The sequence below is a fragment of the Lethenteron reissneri genome, chromosome 10 (genome assembly GCF_015708825.2).
Source record: "Lethenteron reissneri isolate LAM-NWPU_2019-01 chromosome 10, ASM1570882v1, whole genome shotgun sequence".
Lineage (NCBI taxonomy): Eukaryota > Metazoa > Chordata > Hyperoartia > Petromyzontiformes > Petromyzontidae > Lethenteron > Lethenteron reissneri.
Window position 1 is genome coordinate 13,420,396 of NC_083788.1, and position 22,380 is coordinate 13,442,775.

At 51.8% G+C, this 22,380-nt stretch overlaps 1 protein-coding gene across 1 annotated transcript in view; it reads right to left on the reverse strand.

The window, feature by feature from the left end:
* TBCD (tubulin folding cofactor D) overlaps positions 1–22,380 on the reverse strand; it is a 119,533-nt gene that overhangs the window by 16,585 nt on the left and 80,568 nt on the right. Inside the window, exons 23-26 of the mRNA XM_061549520.1 lie at positions 21,062–21,093; positions 13,953–14,015; positions 13,646–13,716; positions 1,966–2,047 (exon numbers count right to left, since the gene is read on the reverse strand). Coding sequence (XP_061405504.1) covers positions 1,966–2,047; positions 13,646–13,716; positions 13,953–14,015; positions 21,062–21,093 — 248 coding nt within the window. The remainder of the gene's footprint in view (positions 1–1,965; positions 2,048–13,645; positions 13,717–13,952; positions 14,016–21,061; positions 21,094–22,380) is intronic.

Here is a 22,380-nt window from a genome sequence, read left to right on the forward strand (position 1 = left end):
CAAGTGCTGTTAGCGAGCGCCTATGATGGCCGGCTCGGCACACGAGGAAGAGACATTGCCAGGACCACATCCAGTTGCCTTTGCCTCCCAGTGCTGATGTTTACACACTGCACCAGGTAAGATCTCACCTAATCGTATCCTGCCATCTGCCCTTAGATACACTCAACCTGTGGATTTTACACAGAGATCCACATATTCACACAGAAACCCATAGATCTGCTCCAACAGTATCCCACCAATTGGCCTTAGGTCTTCTCCATGATCACCTAGTCGTCTTGTAAATTCTACAATAATAATAACAATAATGCCATTTGTTTACCTAAGTAAGCCTCGCTGAGTCTCAAAGGCTCTTGATCAGGAGGGCCCTGCATTGGGATCCTTGGCCATCACCATTTACCAGCGATTGGCTTCACACGGGGAGACAGCAAAGGCTCCGCACAGATAGATTCAAGGATCCTGCCAATTCCCGGTCAAACCACAAGATTTCCCAGGCAGCCTCCCGTCGCAGTACTCATCACCAGGCTAAAACCCTGCTTCGCTTCTGATGTTGGGTGCACTCGGTGTGAATTGGTTGTAGTCAGTCAGGTTGACAACTGCTGAGTCATTGCGTCGGTGGTGATACGTTGATGCTAATTCCAACGTCGGTAAATGTCGGCACGGAAAGGGACAGGCTTGGCTGTGATGATGCAACTCTAGGGTTCGTAAAGGTCATTGGTGGAATTCAGGGTCACCCGTGTTGACGAGTTCCAAGAATGGTTTAAGGTCAATTCTGGAGTGGTGGCTCTGCAAAAAAAGAAGGATTTAATTCTCGGGTCAGCAAAGCAATTCGTTATAGCCCAGCGAGTTGAGAAAGCCAAAAAAACCCAACAAACTTGAGATGTTTATCTCTAGATGGCTTTAGGGCCGTCTCATGCTTGGCTATGTTGAACAAAGCTGGGACTCAGAATGCTCATTGGGAACTTCCAGTTTTGGCTTCTTGGGTCTTCGGAATTTTAGCAGAAAAAGTTTGTTAAATCTTACAAAATAAAAGACAAATTAACGTAGCTCAATTTTGTATGTGTTGCGGGCAAGTGGTGTGAATGAAAATATTTCCACTTCCATCGTTTACATCGTTTCATTTATTAAAAATGTGGCGAGCTTCTATAAAAAAAAACAAAGTCGCTGTGAAACTTGTCTGGTTATGACTACTGGTTTTACATTGTTTATGAGAGCCCTGCTTGGTATGTGGATACATTCTTAAAGGTTAACGAGATAGACAAGTCGGCTGGTGACATATAGCTCAATTTTAGAATCATTCCACCCAGACCACTCTGAGCTTGTAACCTGCAATACCTCAAGTTACCTTTCCCCTTAGCTTGTCACCTAAATCAGTGTCGAGCGTATTTATTTTAAGCAAGAGCTCTTGGTCACTTCGTTGCTGGGTGGAGGCCTTCTCACGCCATGTCGGTCAGTGGGGGTGTCAACATACTTCACCACGCTGGTCAGTGTGGGTTGGTGTGGGGAGCGGCAGGGCGTGGACCGGTTCGCTTGCCGCTGATGTTAGCCGTGAGTGGAAATCCAACAGAGGTCGCCGGACTCGTGGCATGGCACCAGCAGGGATTGGTGCGGCACAAATAAAGTTGGCGTGTCACACTGGCTGGCTTGGTGTGCCACACTGGCTGGCTTGGTGTGCCACACCAGGAGTTCGGTTCCTGCTCACGGCCAACACCGGTCCTGGGCCTCCCCTAGGTCGACTCAGCCTCAACTGAGTACCTAGTGCGGTGTGCAAACATCGCCACTGGGGAGACAAAGTCGTCGTCCGGGCGTGGTGCTGGTGACCCACCCCCCTCGTGTGCCGTGCAGGCCTTCATAAGTGCTGCTCGCAAACTGCGGTTGCCCCAACAGTCTGCTAAGGCTACACAGGGGAGCTCTGTCTTTGGTGCGGTGCGCTGTGGGCTGGTGTGGTGCAGAGCGGGTGGCGCTCACCCTGGACGGCGCGGTCGGCCTCCCCGGCCTTGGCCTGGTAGTAGAACTCGCATAGAGCGGCCAGCGCCGATATTGCCGCAGCCTGCAAGCACGGGGGGGGGGGGGGGCACATTCGTGAACCATGAAACATTAAACGCGTCGCAGCCGCCGCGAGTTTTCTTTCTCTTATCTAGGTTGTCCCCTCTTTGTTCCCGCACTTCAAAAAACAAGCGAGCAGGTGCGGTGGCAATTCGCGCTGGTTTTCAGCTGTTTTGTGCTACCGTGCGTGCGATATAATAGATAAGGTGACATCGTTTCCTGTGTATGGGAGCACACAAAGCCAGCGTGCTATTTGAGTCCGAATTTGTTATTTAAGTCACAGCCTAAGTCAAGTCGACAACAATAACAACCACTTAGGGTTGATGTGAAGCCATATATTGATTTGGTTTAATTTGTATTTCACTTGTTTTTATGGTTCTCTGACTGAAAGTTTTAAAGTGACATTTCTTCTGTTAGCACTTATGAGCATTGCCATCTACAAATCCAGATTGCTTACACTTCGGGAGAAATAACTTAGCCCTGGAGACTCGTCATCACGATCTATAACGCCTATTGCAGTAGTTTATATACCAACAATAAACCACGTTGAGCCCCCAACAATATCATGCTCTTAGAGGCAAAGCAGAGTACCATAAGTTACAACATTAGGTCATGATTTTCAGTGGAGGAAGGTTTCGAAATTATAATAAATATATCGAACATGTTCATCAATAACACCGTGGCCTTAAAAGAAACATGTACAGAAGGTGGCATCTCGGGCAACGGCATTTCCCTATTCATGTGCTATGCAGAAGGGCCACGGAGAGAGATTTTGGTTTTACGAGCTTGGGCGTAAATAGGTGGCAGGCAGGACGGAGTTGTCGACTTACGGAGGCATCAGACGAGAAAGGGTGACCTCATAGATTACGGTGAGTGTATATGATGCAAGGAAATGATGTCTCCACAGTTGTAAAAACAACCACAGACGCACTCCCCAATAATGTCGATAAATTCACGTAGTTTGGAGCCCGTTTCTTAACGGTTATTGGCCTGCTTGGGAGAAGCGCTGCTTATCGCCGTCCCCGCACGGTAGCAGCAGCGGTAGCAGCAGCAGTAGCAGCAGGGCCAGCGGCAGGTCACGGCGCGCCAACGACTCGGCCGGCTCGCAGCGGCCACGTGCTGCCCCCCCCACCCCCCCCCACCGCCCTCCACCCACGGACCGCGTGGCCGCCCGTGCGGCGCCAACTCGAACCGATCCGGTGCGGAGGAGCCTCCATGGTGGTGAGCGCCACCGCTACCCAGAACGGAGCATCCTCCGCCACTGTTTAGAAACCACCGGCACGCGGCGAGTGCCGATAGGCATCGCTCTGCGCCCCACAGAAGGAGCGCTAATCTCTCGCAAAAATCTGTTTAGAATTAAGTGGAGCGGCTCACAAACTTTACCTGCAAGCTCGTCTTTGTTTGACTAGCAACTCGTCATCATCTCACACTTTTCAACAGCACGTTTTGATCGTTGCGCGCTCACGCGTTTCTAAAATGCCCGGCTAGATCAATGAGGGCGCGCGCATTTTTCCACGTTTTATTCGGCACTTTTAAGGCCTTGTTGAAATATTTTGACGACCGTGTCTCTGAACCACATGTCAGCGCGGGCAGCACGCACCAGTGAAATACTGTCTTCGCTGGAGCGGTTCACAAACTTTTACCCGCACGCTTTGCCTTCGCTTCCAAACCAACTTATCATCCTCCAGCAATCTTCTTCTTTCGTATGGCCACTGATATAGATGCAGAGCCAACAACTACAATTTCACAGTCGTGTGATCAAGCCAGATCACTGCGTCAAAAGCGGCGGAGTAGCGTATCGCTGTGATTTCTCCTGCAGTCATTACGCACGTTTACTCAATTGAGATCGCACGCAGCAGCAATCGCCGCCTCCTACTGGCAGAGTAACGGTCATTGTGCAGGCCGGTGCCGAGCCGCCTTGCGCTTCACGCCAACAGCTGCCACTGGGGGCATCTTTCGAATGTCCGAGATGAGATGCGATGCCCAGGATATTTAAGCGCCCCTTTATAAATACAAACGACAATCGTCATTTTCACCCTTGCCTGTGTGTGTGTGTGCGCGGTTTCCATTTGTGGGTGCTCTAGCCGCAGAGCGCTCCCGGTCACTCGAGGTGAGCCGCCCGCACTGCGGAACCACGTGGCCCCGGCCGCGCTCCGGTTCAGCCACACGCCGCGATTCACCCGCGACAACCGAGAGAGACGCGAGAGAGACGCGGGGGAGCGCGGTGCATGCGTGCGTCCAACCCGCACCGCGGCGGTGCGTGCGGCGACCAACGCGCGGGGTTTAGCGTCCCCGGTTAGCGCCGGTTCGAGTCGCCGTGTTGGATGCACCAGTTCCCGACAGCCTGGCTGCGAAATGCACCAGAGCACGCGCGTGGTGTGCATGCCGTGTGTGCGTGCCGTGTGTGCGTGTCCCGTGCCACAGAAGGCAGGGCTTGGGTAAGCGGGGCCCGGCGCGTGCTGGCGATGACAGGGGGAGCCATTGGGATGCCACTGCGATGTGCACAGCCCCACGGTTCAAAACTAAATAGCAAACATACCGACGTTGAAACAATTAACTGCAGATTGATCGACTGGGATAACGCGCAGCAGCAGCATTGCCCGCTACTGCGGAAAAACCTGGCAGGACCCTCCCTGCTGAGGAGTCTTGAGACTCGGCGAGGGCTTTCCTGGGCAAACAAGAGTGACAATAATAATAGCCTTGGTGCCAGGCTAGGGCCAAAACAGTTGCATCGATGTAAACTATAATCCATGCCAATACCGTAATAATACTGGGAGAACAATGATAACGAATGAAATACGCAAGGATGCTTGACAGACACCACCTCTACTTCCCTGTGCACAAAGGTGGCATCTCCCCGTGTGAACATCTCCTTGAACAGCCTCCGTGTACAAGCATCGAGCGCGGGGACGCATCGATGCATTCGGTAACTACAATTAATTATGACACTCGTCACGATCATCATCGGTCAGAGTCTATCATCCACTGCTGAATGAAGGACCCGGCAAGCTGTTAGAATCCCTCGCGGTCACAGGCCGCAACAATCCACCCGCACACGGGCTGATCTCATCGCTCCATCTCTTCGGAGGACGTGCTCGCGGCCGTGTTTCCGCCCCTGGCCACCACTCTGTCCCCCGTGCCGAACCGCTGCCGTGTCCTGTCGCAGCACACTTTATTTTTCCTAGCGGTCAAAGATGCTCACTCCGATTTGCATTTTGTTCTCCGATCCTCGTGTTCTCCTCCGTATCTCCTACCCCCCGGCACGCGCCTCCTATGGCGCACGCTTCTTTGCGCAATCTTCAGTGTCTGCTTCAATTCTATCGCAGGCCGCCCTTCAATAATCGCCCCGGGTATCACAAAAGCTGAGCTCAAGATAAGCACAAGGAAAAAAACAAATGCGACGTAAGAGTTCGCTGAACAATTGAAGATGCTCGTCAGCGAGACACAACTGCAAAAGATACGCTCATTTACAAATCTAAATGTGCGTGGATTTATTATTTTGAGACGCAAACCATACCCTGATGTTACACACTGGGGGTAGAACGGTGGCAGAGTGATTGGTGCGATGCGCTACGAACCGGACAACCCGAGTTCAATTCCCGGCGGTGGATAACATCAGCAGTAAACGATAACCGAACCATTCCTGGGCGACTCTTTCACCAACCCCCCCTATTGACCAGCGTGAAATATGGGGGGGGGGGGGGGGGGGCCTTCATCCAGCAGGGGCTCATAAAGGGCCTGTAAATTATTATTAATCGCACAAATACGAAAGATAAAAACAGGCATGCAATTTCGTAATGTTACGTTACAGCCTTGACTGTGCGCGTGCAAATTCAACTTCATAAGAAACCTGCCACTATTCGGGCGCCCACCTTCTGTTCACTCCCGAGGCCCTAGAAATCGAGCAGAGGAATGAGGCTTGCCCTTAAAAAACACTTCCCATTTACACGGGTGTCTTGAAACACAAGAAGCAACGTATTTGCATGTTATTATTATTATCATTATGATGGCAACATTTTTGCCGCCCTGGTAGAAGATCACGGCCCCCGTATTGAAGGAGAAGCCTTGACAACATAATTGTTGAGTGCGTGGAGTACAGGAGGAATGCTTGCATCACCTTTGTTATGAAAAAAAATAAAAACACAGAACACCGCGTGCGTGTTAGCACGCGCCGGGCAGCGTTTCCCTGTTTTGCCACCATCACTCGCCGATCGGATCCGCCCTGACCCTGCTCGAAACGCGAATGAAAGGCCGATCGTTACAGCTCGAGTCACAGCAGGTGATGGTGGTGGGGGAGTGGGGGGGGTTACCCTGTCGGAGCCCCCACAAACGGCACGCCTGCGCGAACCTGAAAGGCTGTCAAAATGTCATCAACGCGCGCCTATTTCTGAGCTGCCCGCGTCGAGCGGGGCGCTGCTGGGAACGGGCAGGAACAGGCTGACCGGCGCATCAGTCAGCCGAGGCTACCGAACGAACGACGGAGACAGCGACGTGCCGGGCGATGGGGCCTGCCCGCGACCCCGGAGGGGGGGGGGGGGGGGGGGGTCGCGCCAGCAAACCAGGGGAAGGTGGCGGAGGCCGGCCGGCGCAGCGGCCCGCTCCAGCGGCGGCCGGGCGGTGGAAAAACACCCCCTGCTCAGTCACGAGCCGCGTGCCGCGACCCCCTCGTCCAAGCCGCGAGGCCGCGGGGCCCACGAGGTCGGCACGCTGCGCGCAGTCAGCCCATTGGCCGCGGACGGCTCCAATCGGGTCCCCTCCACCGTGCCGTCGTCTTAGCACGCGGGCGGGGAGGGAGTGCCGGAGAGGTAAAAGAAAGATCAAGAGGTCGTCGTGCACGGGTTGGAGGAGGAGAGCGGCACGCGAGCGCGGGGCCGGTGCTCGGGTCGCCGCCTGCCCGGGTCTGTCCGGGTTTGACCTCGACAGTCCGGGGAAAGGCACCGCCGGTGTTTCCGGTGGCAGGAACCGATTTGTGCCGAGATGCGGAACGGGTATCGTCGTGTTGAACTTCATGACAGGATAAATTTCGATTTAAAGCTTTCGTGACTGCAGGGATTCATCTTCTTGTTTCTTTCGGTACGTGACTTTACCGAAAGAAACAAGAAGATTCATGACAGGATACCGCACGGTTTTGATTCGACTTTGGCGGCCTGAAAAATACGGCTCGGTTTGGTCTGTGGAAAAGTCGACAGCCGTCCGTCTGATCTTGGCTAATGCTGTTAATTCCACCGCACCCCCCTGCGGGATCCCACAGTCGTTGCCAAATGCTGCTCGCGGCATTTCACCCCCGAGGCTCGAGGTCGCTTCCCCGTTGCGAGGTGACCACCAGGTGCCACTCCAATACAACCGTCTCAATCGGCCATAGCCACGACTTCGACCCACCGAAGGCCCAGTGAGATGGTCAACCTCCCCTCCCTTGTCCCGCACACAAAGATCCCCCGCGTAGCCTTAACAGGCCGTTGGGGCAAGTGCTGTTGGCGAGCACCTATGAAGGCCGGCACGGCACACGAGGGGGTGGGTGGCCAGCACCACGCCCGGCCGCTTTTTTCTCCCGAGTGGCAATGTTTTTATACGTCGCACCAGGTACTCATTTGAGGCTGAATCGACCTAGGGGAGGCCCAGGACCGGTTCAGATAATCCTCACTGGTGTTGGCTGTGAGCGGGAATCGAACCCGGGCAACCGGGTTCGGAGCGCAGCTAACCGCTCCACTACCGCTCCCTGCACACAGACACGCACGCACGCACACACACGCAAACACACACACAAACACACATGCTCGCTTTTTTGCCATCTTCTTTTCCAAACTTCCAAGTCGCTCACTCTGTGCTTTCAAGAAATTCCTGGCATCTTCCACATGCACCTGTATTCAAAAGCCATAATCTATGTTTTTCCTTGATGACTGCCAGGATGATATTTACGACGGATTTTCAAATAAATTACCGGCCACCACAGCAGAGGTATATTTGGCGGTCTCTCTCTCTCTGTGCGCCGTGTCCTTTCTCACAGACGTATGTATGTAGGTTGAACTTCTTTAACACCGTACGTAGCCAACCGTGCTAATCGAAGGTGCGGAGGAAGGACGCCAAACGTCGGCGATCGATATTACTCAAGATATCACATCTCCCATTCGAGATCACTTTTGGAAATTTCAACTATGATTCGTGCACAATGAACCGAATGTTAAAAACTGCGGTAGGCATGCTCAGCCGTAGTTATGAAACGGTAACCCGAGCCAAACGAAGAGGCACTTTTAAAGCATGTTACGTAAACCGCCTCGTGACTAAAAATACCAACCATGCCGAAAATACAAAAAAAATGCCATCGTGGGTCGTCAACTTGCGATAAAATTCACATATTCTTGAGAAGAACTCAACGTGTCCGAAAGTTGACTCGTGCAGTTTATAAAACGGCGCAGACTCGATACGAGCGGTTTAGTCCCGAGGTTGCGGTGAAATGCAGCCGAACCGTGGTCAAGCCACAGCGACGCGCAAAAGGAAGAAGGGGGACACTGGGGGGCATGCAAGGATGCAGGCGCGAGCACGTCCTCTTTAGAGGCGGGCGGAAGAGCCATCTCCGATGACCGCGTTGGAAGACGGGGTCATCACGCATCGCCTGCCTCCCATGCGAACGGCGGTGCACTTAGCCTGCAGCAGGAGCAGCAGCAGCAGCGCGAGCAAGCCCCGGTCACGCACCACACGGGCAACTTCCCCGCTCCCACTGCCATCCGTGTCACCCGATAATGCCACCTCCAGCACCTGGAGGTGAAATCCAAGTGCTCTCCTGCTCGAATCACCATGGGCTGGTGATCATCTCTGTTTGCGTCCCTGAGCGAGTATTGGAGGGTGGCATAATCACAGAGCTGGGCCCAGTCTCTCTCTCTCTCTATCTTTCTCTCTCTACTGGACTCTCACTGCTGACTTCCCACAAAGCGTTGTGTACGTTATCCACTTTGGCAGGCAGGATGATTAGTTGAGACCTACAGGAGGTAATTGAAGTCAATGGTATTTAAACCGACTTTTACTTCAAGCAAAAGGCGCACGCACGTACGAGACGAGGGTGTGTTCGTGTGCCCACGTGCGTTTCTGGTGCAGGGGGGACATTAACCGACCAGGCCTGAATGCGACAGGTGGACGAGATTGCCAGGTTATGGAAGACGCTGGCTGGGCGTTCTGCGTGTTTAATGACACCGAGCACCTTTACTCAATATCAGGCCACGCTCCACGCTCCACGCATCAATCGGGTGAACCAAGCAACGTCGCCTTCCTTGTCCCCGACGCAGTCTAATGGACAACTGCGGCGGCGGAGTCAATGTAACCTAGCCCGGGGCCGGACTGGCTTAACAGGGGCAGACATCTAATTCCAGCATCGTTTACCTCCCATTCTATTGTCGCCAGCTGCAGTATTTCATTGCAAAATGCTCGCGATGATTTTGTGACGCGCGAGTGAATTATTCACGCCGATCCCTGTATTATTCATGCGGCTGGGTTTGGCCGACGGGGCGATGTCGCTGGCGGAGGCGGGCGGCGGCGTCGGCCACCGTGGAGGGGACCAGGCGGGACCCCCCACAGCTGCCTGTCGCGTGATGTTATTCAGGCGGCACCCCCTCGCCGGGGCCGGCCCGAGGGCGACCGTCACGTGCTGGCTCGCCGAACAATCGGCACCAATTAGCAGGTGCCCCGGCGCCCGCCGCCGATCGCGAGCGGGGCTGCCCACGAAGCGAACAAAAGCGGCGCACGAATCCCACGCACGGTGCTCACCCTCTCCCCCCCCCGCACCCCCTGCGTGCGTGCGTGCGAGCTGACGCGTCGCCGGCGAGGGTGCCTGGCGGGCGCGTTTCCCAAGGGCGCGCGTGGGGGTGGGGGGGGGTTGCCAGCCCTGTACATGGCGGGCTCCGTGGAGGAGCAGGGCCGGGCAGGGCGAGGGTGGTGGCGCGGAGTCTGCCGCTCCCGACGCGTCCCCATTGTGGCTGCCGCACCTCCCCCTCACCGCACCCCCCCTCTGCCCCCATCGCCCCCCTCCCACCTCTCGCCGGCTCGGACAATGCCCTTGCCTTAATTGCTGCGGTGCCTGGGATTTTTCAAAAAGGTCGCATTACAAGAAAGCGCAACCCGTCGACAATGGGGGTGGCCGTAATTACTCGCGCGGAAATAAATAAACCGAGCCGCAGCGACAACGTTGTGGCGCCACTGGCTAATCGATCCCGAGCTGTTTACTTATTTAATTGCGCGCTTACGTTATTGTCTTTATTGCAGAGAAGGGTTTTTATTTTTTACGCGAGTGTGTAATCCGTACAGGTGCGCTCATACGGCGCGATAGAACAAAAGTTTTTTTAAATATTTTGAATAAAATATGAACGGTGTTGAATAATTTCCCCTTTAACGCCCGTTGTTTTTTTTTACAGTCATGAAAGTTCACGGACATTCTTGCCGCAGGCGTCACCGCGTGCACGACCAACAATCGATTCTTTCTAGGACGCTGGAGGTGGGCCCTACGGACACAGTCTTAGTGGCGCAGTGGTAACACTTTGTGCCTCACAGGTGAGAAGCGCCTGGGTTTGATTCCTAACTTGGGTGACTTTCTGCGCGTTCTCTCTCTCTTCTGCACGGGTTTCCTCCCACAGACAATATCGAGGTGTTGGCCAACATCCCAAATCCCAAGACAAGATCCTCCTGAAAAAGTAATCTTCAGACTCAGCGTGGCTTTCCTGGATTCATAGGTTGTTATACATTTTGTAATCATTCCACCATATAAATGTCTAAATGATAAGCCACTTTGTGGAGCTATCATCTGTGGCCATGGTCGCTGCTGAACAATACGCTAACACCTCGGTGGGCTTTGCCTGCTACGAAGGGAATGTTTTAGTGTTGCATGTGTCTGTGTGATTTGTTTACCTTTATTGTACTTTGCCCTCCTATCGTGTTTTTGGACTGTTTGTTGTTGTGACGTTCTTACCGCCGAGCCCCGACTGGACATCTGTGAAAAAGCGCTTTATAGCTCATCAGATTCCTCCATTATAAATACATATTCAGATGTTTCGATTTAAAGCTTTCGTGACTGCAGGGATTCATATTCTTGGTTCTTCGGTAAAGTCACGTAGAAGGGAAATAATAAAATAATAAAACATAATAACATACAATTCTCACGACGTTTCGGCCACAACGCAAGCAGCCGTCCTCAGGTGAAGAAACAGAGCTGTCAGAAAGACAGTGTCCTAACTGAACACTGCTAAGCTTGGCAGCGTATTTTAAGCTGGGTGGGAGGAGGTGAACGCCTTGACAAAGGAGTTTACATATCAACAGAGGAATTTAGCATATTGATGATAAATACATATTCTGATTCTGAATACATTTCCCACATTTTGCTCTACTGTAAAGAGTCGAATACTGCGCACTAATGTGTCCACTAATACCGACACGGGCACCACACTCATGAGAAGAAAGACTGAACAAAGTTCAATTGCTCTTTCAAAGTCAATCACAAAAGCTGCCGAATGATCAAGATGTCCCATTGGCAAGAGCTCACCGTTTAAACGTTGGGATCGCCACCTCAATGCTCGTATGAGCAGGAGACCGCCCACGGCTTTTCGACTCCGAGACCTATGCTCAGGCAAAGCGGCAGTGGCATCAGCGTGGGAGGAGAGGCTTGGTCCGGGTGCGGGGTAGCTCAACGCGACGCCCGGAGTGTGGGAATCGACTCGGGGGGGGGGGGGGGGGGGGACGACTCGACTGGTTTGGCCCCGAAAACGAAAGAAGGGAGGGAAACTCGAGATCCGTGCTCGGCAAAATAATGAAGCCTCAGGCACCGGCCACAAACGGATCTGTTCATGCCAGACGTGCGAGTCGGGGAGGAATTAAACGAAGCTTCGCAAAGTAATTATTTTTCAAGGATGACAAAAGATAAATGGTTTGTCTCTTGTATACTGACGGAATAGGAATGTACTTTAGATACATCTCTTCCAAGCAGCTGTCAAGCGATGCAAATTACTTGGCCATGAACAAGCACCGTGAATGCGGCTGTGGGAAAAGCTTCCAACCGCCAAACATTTGCGGCGTTGCTAATCATCCACCACCCACCCCCACCCACCGCGGGGATCCGCGAGACGCGACTTTGCTCGCTGCTGCCTCGTCTTTGTACTCAGATTCGTCGTTGACTTTCGGGTGCCACCAGGTGATACGGTTCCTACGCGACTTCCAGTTTAAAGCGAAATGTCGCTCATCTAATTGTTGCTAAACTTGCCCTCGGGAATCGTTTTTCGACCCACCGACGGCTGAGCTGAGACGATCACGATTGGCGCGTTCAACGCTTGCACGCGTGGTCATTTCATTAGTTCGGTGATGTCAGGTGGTAGAGCGTCTTACGACCACAATTTGGCCAGATCGTTATGTGGCCGAATACAAAAATGTATTACCAATTATAAAAGTGGCTGCGAAAACCTACGTGTTAACTCATTTGTACTGTTTATAATTTTGTTTCTGTCTCGTTTGTGTAATTTTTTTCATACCATTATCTTATACGTAACATTTGTATATCATTTGCATTCACCAAGAAAACATCGGTTCTTACTCACGCGACCCGATGCACGCCTCACGGGCCGTACGATCGGTATTGTTCGTGTTTTTGTGACTGGGTTCCATTCTAATCCAACTGAATGCATCATATGTACATTGAACTTCTTTCGCACTGTACGTAGCCAACCGTGCTAATTGGAGGTGCGGGGGAAGGACCACAAGCTAAACACAAAAAGCAGTTCTAAAAAAATGAGTTTTCAATTTTGATTTAAAAGTGCATAGCTCTGGTGGCTTTCTAATATAGGACGGAAGAGCGTTCCAGACAGCCTCAGAAGCGCATCTGAAAGCACGTGATGTGGTGACCGTCTTCATGCGATGGTTTGCGTGATGGATGGTTTATGTTCCTGATGGTTTACGCTCCTCATCTCAGAGCCAAAAGGCTTGCGACAACAATCTGCATGATGGGCTCAAACGTGAATATCACCGCCAGCACAAACACACACGCTTTTATCCAATTAGGTTCATTCAATGGCTGTGCTTTGTCTGCGCGCGCGAGTGTGTGTCTGCGCGCGTGTGTGTTTGTTGATGTGAAACAAACAGGGGCTTACACACAAGAGCCATCCGAGTCAGGTTCCTCCTGTACACAAACAAGACTGCTGGCAGCTCAGCCTCGTGCGCACGTGCGTGAGCGCGCGCGCGTCTCTCCAAGCCAAAAGTTTCAAACAAAGAGGTCTAACGGAATAAACGTGGGCCTGACAATTAGCCGCACAGACAAGTGGCGAGCTCGCACGGTTATAACCGCTTGGCCGTGGGGAAAAAACGCAGTCGCTGTGAGACGAGACGGCGCCGCGCACACCGAACACAGCCGATGGGAACGGAGGGCGCCGGTTTTCCCGACCGGGGCGCCGCAATTCTTCCATAATTAGAAGAGAAAGAAACAAACCTGCGGCCCACCGGAGGCTCCGTGGCCGAGCGATGGACGAGAATGCAATGACCAAAAGATGGCTCCGTATTTATAAATCGATTTGATTCTTCACATTTGCTTTTGCCTCGTTGGCCCAACATCGGATGTTTACTGGGTTGTTGTTACTGTTACCTTGATACCGTCTGGATTGTTGAACCGTTGCAGATTCTTGAGGCAGTCGTCTATCAGCCACTGCCAGCCGTCTGCAAAACAGGATTGTTATGGGTACACACAGCTTGCACTATAGTGGCCATGCCTTTTGCAGACAATCTCCGACTTCTAGGCGGCCCATGCGGTGGCGTTCCAGACGGAAAATATCGAGGGAAAAATTAAGCCCCCGACTCTTCGAAAAATGTACGCGTGTGTCAAAGTACATTGACGCAAACGACGGCTTGCCGAGCGAGCGGCCGCGCGTCGTCTCGAGCGTGCGACGCCTTACCGATAACCTCGTCGTTCTTGAACGGCATCTTGGCCAGCGAGAGTTTTTCCACGAGGCGGCACACTGTGAAGGGGAAACACGGCGCAGCATCACGGTGGAACTCCTCTCAGACCGACGCAGCACGAAACCGCGGCTCCTGGGTTCCGCGAAAAACTCCAATTATCCGCACCCATATTCTTCCTATTATCCACAATGGTACGCGGATGAGTAAGATAAATATTTCAGACCAAAACAGGAGGAGGATTTCTCCACAACTCTGGCTGTCGCCTGATGATGATGGTTGTAATTACCAGCAAAACATCACGTGCCTCGAATAGTAAATGTTGTAGTGGGCTTACTCTCTAACACACCGGCGTGCTAAACTGGTAAACTAACCATGATTTTTTTGCTTACTTGACAAACCTTACTAATTGGCTGTGTCGGGTGGTGGCAGGTTTAACGACAGATTTATATTTACGCGATCAAACCCAAAAAAAACCTCTGTTATGAATAAGTAAGGTAAAATGTGAGATGGTCGTCCCCCATATCGCCGCGGATAAGAGCAGTTCTACTGTACATGACATTCAGATGGCGACATGTGGATGAGAAATATCGGTGGATAAAATTTTAATAGATTTTCAGATTTTGACCTGATGGCAATTGATACCTCCAACCGAACAGTCACGATGACAACCATTCATCCCAAAACAAATGACAGGGCAATACAGATTTTTTTTTTGTAAGCATCTGTCTATTCCATGTGAAAACGAAAAGTATATTTTACACCATCCTCGAGTTTGGTGGGATGTGTCTTTCTTTTCGGGGCTTCTTAGCATCGGGAGCATGCCAACGTTTCTCAATTCAGAGAATTAAAGTGGCGATGTTTTTGGCTGAGCAACGATCGGTGTAGCGCTGGCTTCCTTGTTCGTTACATTCGCCCCAGACCGTAAACGCACACCGAGCAGACCAGAGGCCTCACTTGGAATTAAATACATATAACTAAAATCATTCAACTCTGAACCCTTTACACAGATACACAACTCGTACATTGTTGATTTACACAACACACTTGTCAAACAAGCTCGATGACGTCACCTCATTTGGCTGAAATGTAAAACCACGTTAACAGAAGTTGCCGTAAGCACGGTGCCGATGCTAAGTCAATCTCACCTTATCCCTAAATGTTATGTAATCCAAACCTCTCTATAGAAGCTCTTGGGTACATCATGGTCATTTCAAATTTGGCATCTTTTAATAACCACCCAAAGAAGAGGCCAATTGTGCTTCGAGCGTGTAATGTTTCACGGGATAGAGTTACGGACAAAACGCAAACATTCACGCGTTGCTGGAATCTTTTTTATTTTATTTCACTCAAGATTTATTTCTGGTGATCATGCGTCAATGTCTCCCGTCGTCAACGTGTCAATGTGGTGTCAAACACAGCCTCGAAACCTAGGCCTCAGAGAGGTGGCGGAAGGTGGCTCATGGGGTTAAACACCCGTTTGGAGTGTGGGTTGATACCGCGCGAGATCCGGGGATGGGAAAAACGCAGCCACCCGTAATTCCGTGAGTCGACTTCTCACGTCCAGCGAGATGCCCTCTGTTAAATTGGCAGCAGTGTTGTACCCGTGGCACCAAAGCAACTCTAAATGTGGTATTCTTGTAATTTGTCAAGTTTTTTTTTTTATCTCTGAGAGTTGAAACATTTGGTTTGATTGCCGAGCATTGAACGCCTCTGCAGCAGGGCACGTGGGACATGGCAGTTGCCCCTCTCGTGGATCAGAGGAAACGAACGAGACCTCGGAAGTACTTCTGCGATGTCAACTTTCAGGAGGCTGCTTCGTAACTGGTGCGATGCACCGTCTTGTACGAGAGGGAAATGTATTTTGTCTCGTGAATTGGTGCAAAGTCACGCAATAAAAAATGTATTGTTTAAAATGACCAAAGTCGAAACCCAAAAATCGAGGGCTCATCACAGAGACGACGGCGGACGCACGAGGGAGGCATTCATTCAGCAGTGGATTGACCATGGCCGACGATAACGACGACGATGAGTAAGGGGACGACTTTCGGATCAGTCGGGAGAGATTGGGGAAAATAAACTTCCATTAAACAGGATAAAAAAGAAGTAATGCGTGCTGTCGCTGTATAGCGACAGCACGCATCACCTGGACGGCTTCATTAGGCAGGTGCGCACCCACGTACGGGATGACAATATGAGCTGTCAGGTGAACGTGCGACTCCGCAGCGCGGGTACTGCCCCGGTATGTTCCGCCGCGGGGCATTCGCACGGATTCTAGAAAATATATAATAGTCGTAGCAGCAGCAGTGCAGGAGGGAAGATAAATAACATTCTATAATAATAAAAAAACCTACCTTTCTATTCTCAGCTTGTCAACGCGACCGTGATTGGCGCCACGCCTAGCACGGCGGGGGCATTTATCAATCTGGGGGCATCACGAAGTGGCGGATCGACATGCCGGGAAAACAATACCCCCCCCCCCTTTCCCCGATGCTCGGTGCCGTGAGCGTAGACGATGAGCTTGCGCGCGAGCCAGCACAGACGCACGCAGGCGGGGCGAGGAGCGCGATGCGTCATCGTGTGGACCGCGCAGGTGACGGGGAAGGAGTTTTAACTCGTGTAGACAATTTCCCCAACGCAGGCCCAAAGGCACCAAAAACGTCAAACGGCTGGCAACAAACAGCAACGGCAAGGTTGCTAGGTGGATGATTATATTGCGGCATATTGCGAAATGGCGGTGGATTGGAGAGGCCTACATCCAGCAGTGGACAGAACACGGCTGTGGATGATGACGGGGATTATGGAGTTATGGCTTCGGTTAGGTGCAGTAGTTCCCAACCTCTCCGGGCAGATTTCTGACAACCGCTAAACACTCTTCTGCAGAAAACCACCAACGACATCTTTTTTAAAATGTATGCGACTCCCAATCGAGCTACAGAGCGTGAACTAAAGCGCCACAGAAATCACTACGATGCGTTTTCATTGACTAATCTAGCTAGAGCTGTACAATGGGAAGCCAAGAAGACGGTGCCACATCGTCGTCACCCCCCCCCCCCAACAGTTCCGCGACACCTCGTCCCCCGAACCCAGCGGCCTCGAGCGCTCGGGGGCCCTCAACACAGAGGCCACAGGCGAGGCCTAACGCTGGCACTCACGGAGGGGGGAGGGGGCACGGCCCTTCCACCCCGTCTCGGCGTTGGCCGCCAGGAGGCACCGTGAGAGGCACCCCCGCCCCCCCTCGCCTCACCCCGACTCTTCACTCCGTCGTCCCCCTCAACGCGAAATCCTCGGCAGGTTAAGACGATGACGTCACGCTGCGTAGGCAGCGACCTGCCAGCGGCCCCTGCCTCGTCCTTCGCGCGTTCGCACGGCCTCCGTTTCACCCTGGCCGGCGCGGCAAGCTGCCACTTGCTCGACACGCACGCCCGGCGCCCGTACAGCTCCCAGCAACCCGGTGCTTAATTTTAAGAGCCGCCTTCAAAGCGCTTTAAAAGGGGAGGAAAAAAAAAGATGCGTGGTCCTGTACACAAAAACCTATACTCCTCAACGCTTATATCTTACATGCCGCATTGAAGGTGTGGCCCAAGGGGGATACAAGATTTACACTCCTCCAACGGGTTGTTTTGAAGAGCTGATGGAGATGGAGTGATGAAATCGGGCCCGTGTGCGGACGCCAGGTGGATTGCTACGTGGCAGACATCCATCCAGCAGTGGATCCAACGTGGCTGCTGATGATTTAACTCTTACATTTTTCACCAACAATGTCCCAACTATATCTCCCCCCCCCCCCCGTCACACACGTGTGTTATCTCCGGTAACTTCGCTTTTATATCCACTAAGGGTTCTTTAAGCGGCAGCCAGAAAATCCGCAACTGTTCGTCTTCTTATCGGTTCCCAAAGTCAGGCATCAGCCACCGCTCCCTGGGGAATGATCGGAATTCACGTTGTGTGATGCGATTTGCGTTGAGGCTATATTGAAATGTAATGTGACTCAGTCATGACCATCCATATATATGAATATAATTAACTTGACAATGGTCTGTTTCACTGCGTTAAAATTAAATTTTATTTTAGCCCATAAGCCTTGGGGCTTTCTGGACCAAAGTCTCCCAGCAGCGTCAAGCAGCAGCTTTCAGACAGTTCTCAACACTTTGCTAACATCGGGCAACCCCAGCTGAAATTTCCCGATGCCGTCAGAGTACTGCACCCAACAGCGGCGAAAAGAATGCACATTTTCATCAAGCTCTGAGATTTGTAAGAATTAAGCTTATACAAAATAACATGAATTGTATTGTTATCACACACTCGGCTCTGGCTACGTGCCCATTGAAGGAAGCGTAGTGCTGCAGCTGTTCTCGTGAAACCGCTTGCCTCCTCTGCCAAACAGAACTTGCTCCTACAGTCTGCCGAGGCTATACGGGAGATCTCCGTCTTTGTCTGGCCACCGCCCTCCCCTCATGTGCCATACCAGCCTTCATAGGTGCTACTCGCGAACAGCACTTGCCCTAAAAGTCTGTAACAGGCTATACGGGGGTCGTTGTGGAGTCGGCACGGCTTAGGCCCATGCATTGTGTCTGTTTCGCATTGTCGCGCGATAATCCGTCCCAAAGCTTGGACACGTGTGTGGGATGTACAACAAAACACGATAATTAAAAGTGCGTTCGGAAAATTGTAAGGAAGGTACCGGAAAGAGAGGAAGACCTAGCAGAGAATGGCTTGACAACAACGACATAAGAGATTGGTGCCAGAAAAATGTGGCACTACTTAAGCGTGTTTGCACTACAAGACAGAGAGAAAGTTGAAGCAAATGACACCTACTACGGGCTCTCTGCCCATGGATCATGATGATGATGCTTGAAAAATGCTTCAGTTTATCCCGAAGGCATCTGTTGTACACCCCCAACGATCCTGGGTCGATTCAACGTGAGAACTCTCAAATTTACTAAAACATGGAATTGGCGCAGATGGTGGTCTACTGTCAGCGCAGATCTAGAAGTTGCGTGTCTCCTGTGCAGCAGCTGCGAGTTCTGGCAGATAGAAGATGTTGGCAGCGAGGCGTCGTGGTGGTGGTGGCTGTGATGACATCTCGATCTCGTAGGTGAAGCCTTTCAGAACGTTCCCATCCACCCTGCCCCTTGGTTTTTCGGCTCGCTCGGTCTGTCATTATCGATCGGCCGAGCGATTGTTGCAGCTCCAGTCGATGCGTAACTGGCACTCGTGCGACTGAACAATCAGAACTCCGGCGGCGTCATCGTTACCGGCGGCGTCAGCGGGCAGAGCGCGCGTCACGGGTACGCAGCATCGCCGCGGCAACACAAGCGCAGGCAATTACAACTTTTGTGTTGTAACGTACGTCACCCTCTGTTGGATATTTTGTCGCTCATAAAAAATAAAATAAAAGTGACTTGCACAAAAGGCATGTCCCGCAAATCAATCGCGTTTGACGACGTGCCACAGGCGACACACGCCCGCGGACTCGCTTCACAAGCGCCACCACCGTCGTCACGAGCCAGCCGCGTAACCAAACACCACGGCTGGCTCGGGCGGAGCAAACGAACAAATGAATGAAATTATTGTCATCGTCAACAACAACATCAGCAGCAGCAGAGATGATCGATCTACTGGGGAATGAAAGTTTCCCCCCAAACTGTCATCATCGCCTCATGATCCTGCAATGTTTAAAACAACAAAATATCTCTCGCATAGGGCGACAAGCAAAAGGAAGCCGTGAATGATGACAACAATAAGAATAGGCTTTACCCTTTCTGGAAATAAAGCAGGATGTGTTAAGATGTCCAAACACCAAATAGATACCAAGTCGACCTTAACCACATGTACTTGTGGCAAAACGTGTAAACAAACATTATCTGATCATGGGCATTGGTTTTTAAACTGATTGGCCTACACCAGAGACAGCCTTCTTCATGGCCTAGTCTCACCACCAGTGTCTGTCCTGAGGTGGAGAGATCTCATTTAACCTCATCGCCCCATAAAGCAGATGGAATTTCATTCAACATTAAAGGTGAATTATTATTATTGGAACCAATCCAGCCAAACAACCACGACAAGGCTCCTCGCCCCGCACGACGCTCAAGCCGCTCGACTTGACCCCGGTCGGGCACTTGACCAGCGCCCACACAGAGGCCCTCTCGCGCCCCTGCTGCATGCACCACAAGCCCCCGTGCATTGAGCCTTGGCTTCAAACTGCCCACTCACTCGGCTCTCCGGCCCGCTTTTTTTTTCCTTTCAAATTGGAGTAAGGTCAGCTCTATACAAATGGCACGGAATTAGGGAAATAACTGATGACACGTAATGCGTGACGTCCTTCCAAAACAAACGTGACACGCAAACGGACTTGTCCTTTACACTTTGTCGTATGAAGGGCCCTTACGACACAATGAATACGTTTTTGAGTAAAAACAAGCGAAAGTTACATATTCCCAACGACGTGCATGGCCGGGGCGCGGTGCTGGCAACACCACCCCCCTCCTCCTGCGCCACCGTGCCCGCCTGTGCCTGTGCTCGCTAACAGCCCTTGGCTCAACAGGCCGTGTAGGCTACACGGGGATCTTTGTCTTTGTGTTCGCCACGGTGAGCGCTACGCTGCGCTATGAACCCGGCAATCCGAGTTCGATTCCCACTCACAGCTAACACCGGTGACGATTATCTGAACCGGTCCTGGGACTCCCCTAGGTCGACTCTGCCTCAAATGAGTACCTCGTGCAATGTGTAAACATCGCCAATGGCGAGACAAAGGCGGCCGGACGTAGTGTTGGCCACCTATCCCCTCGTGTGCCGTGCCAGCCTTCATTGGTGCTCGCTAACAGCACTTGTCCCAACAGTCTGTGGAGGCTATACAGGGGATCTTTGTGTGTGTGCGCGCATGTGTGTAGGGGGTACAGCTGGTGCATCTACCAGTCATCTCAGTCAGCCAACCCCTGGCACTTGCTGGGTCTGTCCCGAGACCTCCTGTCGGTGAGCCTTCGACACTTCACGTGGCCTCAAAGTGCACCTGGCCTGGCACAGGCACCGTGGTGACGCCACCGTCAACCAAGTGGCGAATGGCGGGTATTGATATATCGGTGTGTGGCGACATGAGTGCTCTTACCTGCGGGTCTCATGAGCTCCCCACCGAGGCCCCTGGGGACAGAGAAGTCGGTCAACGATCGGCCAGGAGCAGAGCGCACGATAGCCGCTGCATCGCTAACATCCAGGCACATCGCTAACATCCAGGCACATCGCTCGCACAAGCGATGACCAAAAACGTTCCGCTCACAATGCACGCAACCACCCCCGTTGGCAGGAGAGTAGGGCCAAAGGTGAAAAGATGTGTCAGCACCTTTGTCATGAACACATTCATAAAACAGAAAATGTTACGCGGTCAAACCTTTTAATTCGCGGATTTGCTTCCCACGAAATTCAATGATTCTCGATTTTATACCTGTACAGCAGTTCAAGTTTCTCACCTTTTTCAACCTCGACCATTCGCGATTTGGCAACATCATTGCAGGGGGGTAGTGGGGACTCGCGCAGTGGTGCATTGTGGGGCCCGTGTTCACCCGACCCATCGTGTGACGTGGACCCAATGCGCTCACGCACGGCGCTCGTGTGCACGGCGCTCGTGTGCACGGACGGTACCACGGTACCACGTGCATCTCAGCCCTCCGCCCGTGGAGGTGCGAGCCATACGGACGCCGAGGTGGCGTCTCATCAACGTTCAAGTGACCATGACGTTTTGTGTTGAGGTAAATGCTACTTCCAAATTTAAAGTATCATTTATTAAAGTGTATTATTGGATTATTGGAAATTTGTATTAAGTATATGGATGTTATTTGTGTGTACTGTACAGGATTCATGTAATGGAATATTTTAAATTTCTGTGGCATTGCCGACAAGGGCAATGCCACAGTCATCATGGACAAAACCACATACAATAACAAAATGCAGGACCTACTTAATGATGGTAGTTATACAAAAATTTAAAGAGATCCCACCAACAGCCTGGTTACGAAAACCAACAATATCATCACCAATTCGACATCTTTAATCGAACCAACCAAGCGGTTTTACTTAAAACCCTCTGCTGCTAGACCACCCAGATTGTATGGCTTACCAAAAATCCATAAAGAAGGTACACCACTCCGTCCTATCGTCTCCACCATTGACTCACCCACCTACAAATTGGCCCGATTTCTGCCTGAGACCTTACAACTATTCACTGGTAAGACCACCTCAGCTGTACTTAACTAAGCTCACTTGGTATCTTTAATTAAGAACATCTCACTATCTCTAGGTGATTTGCTCGTTAGTTTCGATGTAGTCTCTTTGTTTGCCAAAATTCCTGTGCCTGACACCATTGCAATCATTGAAGATGTGGTCCAACAAGAACTGAATGCTGATGTACCAGCCCTGGTGAGACACTGCCTC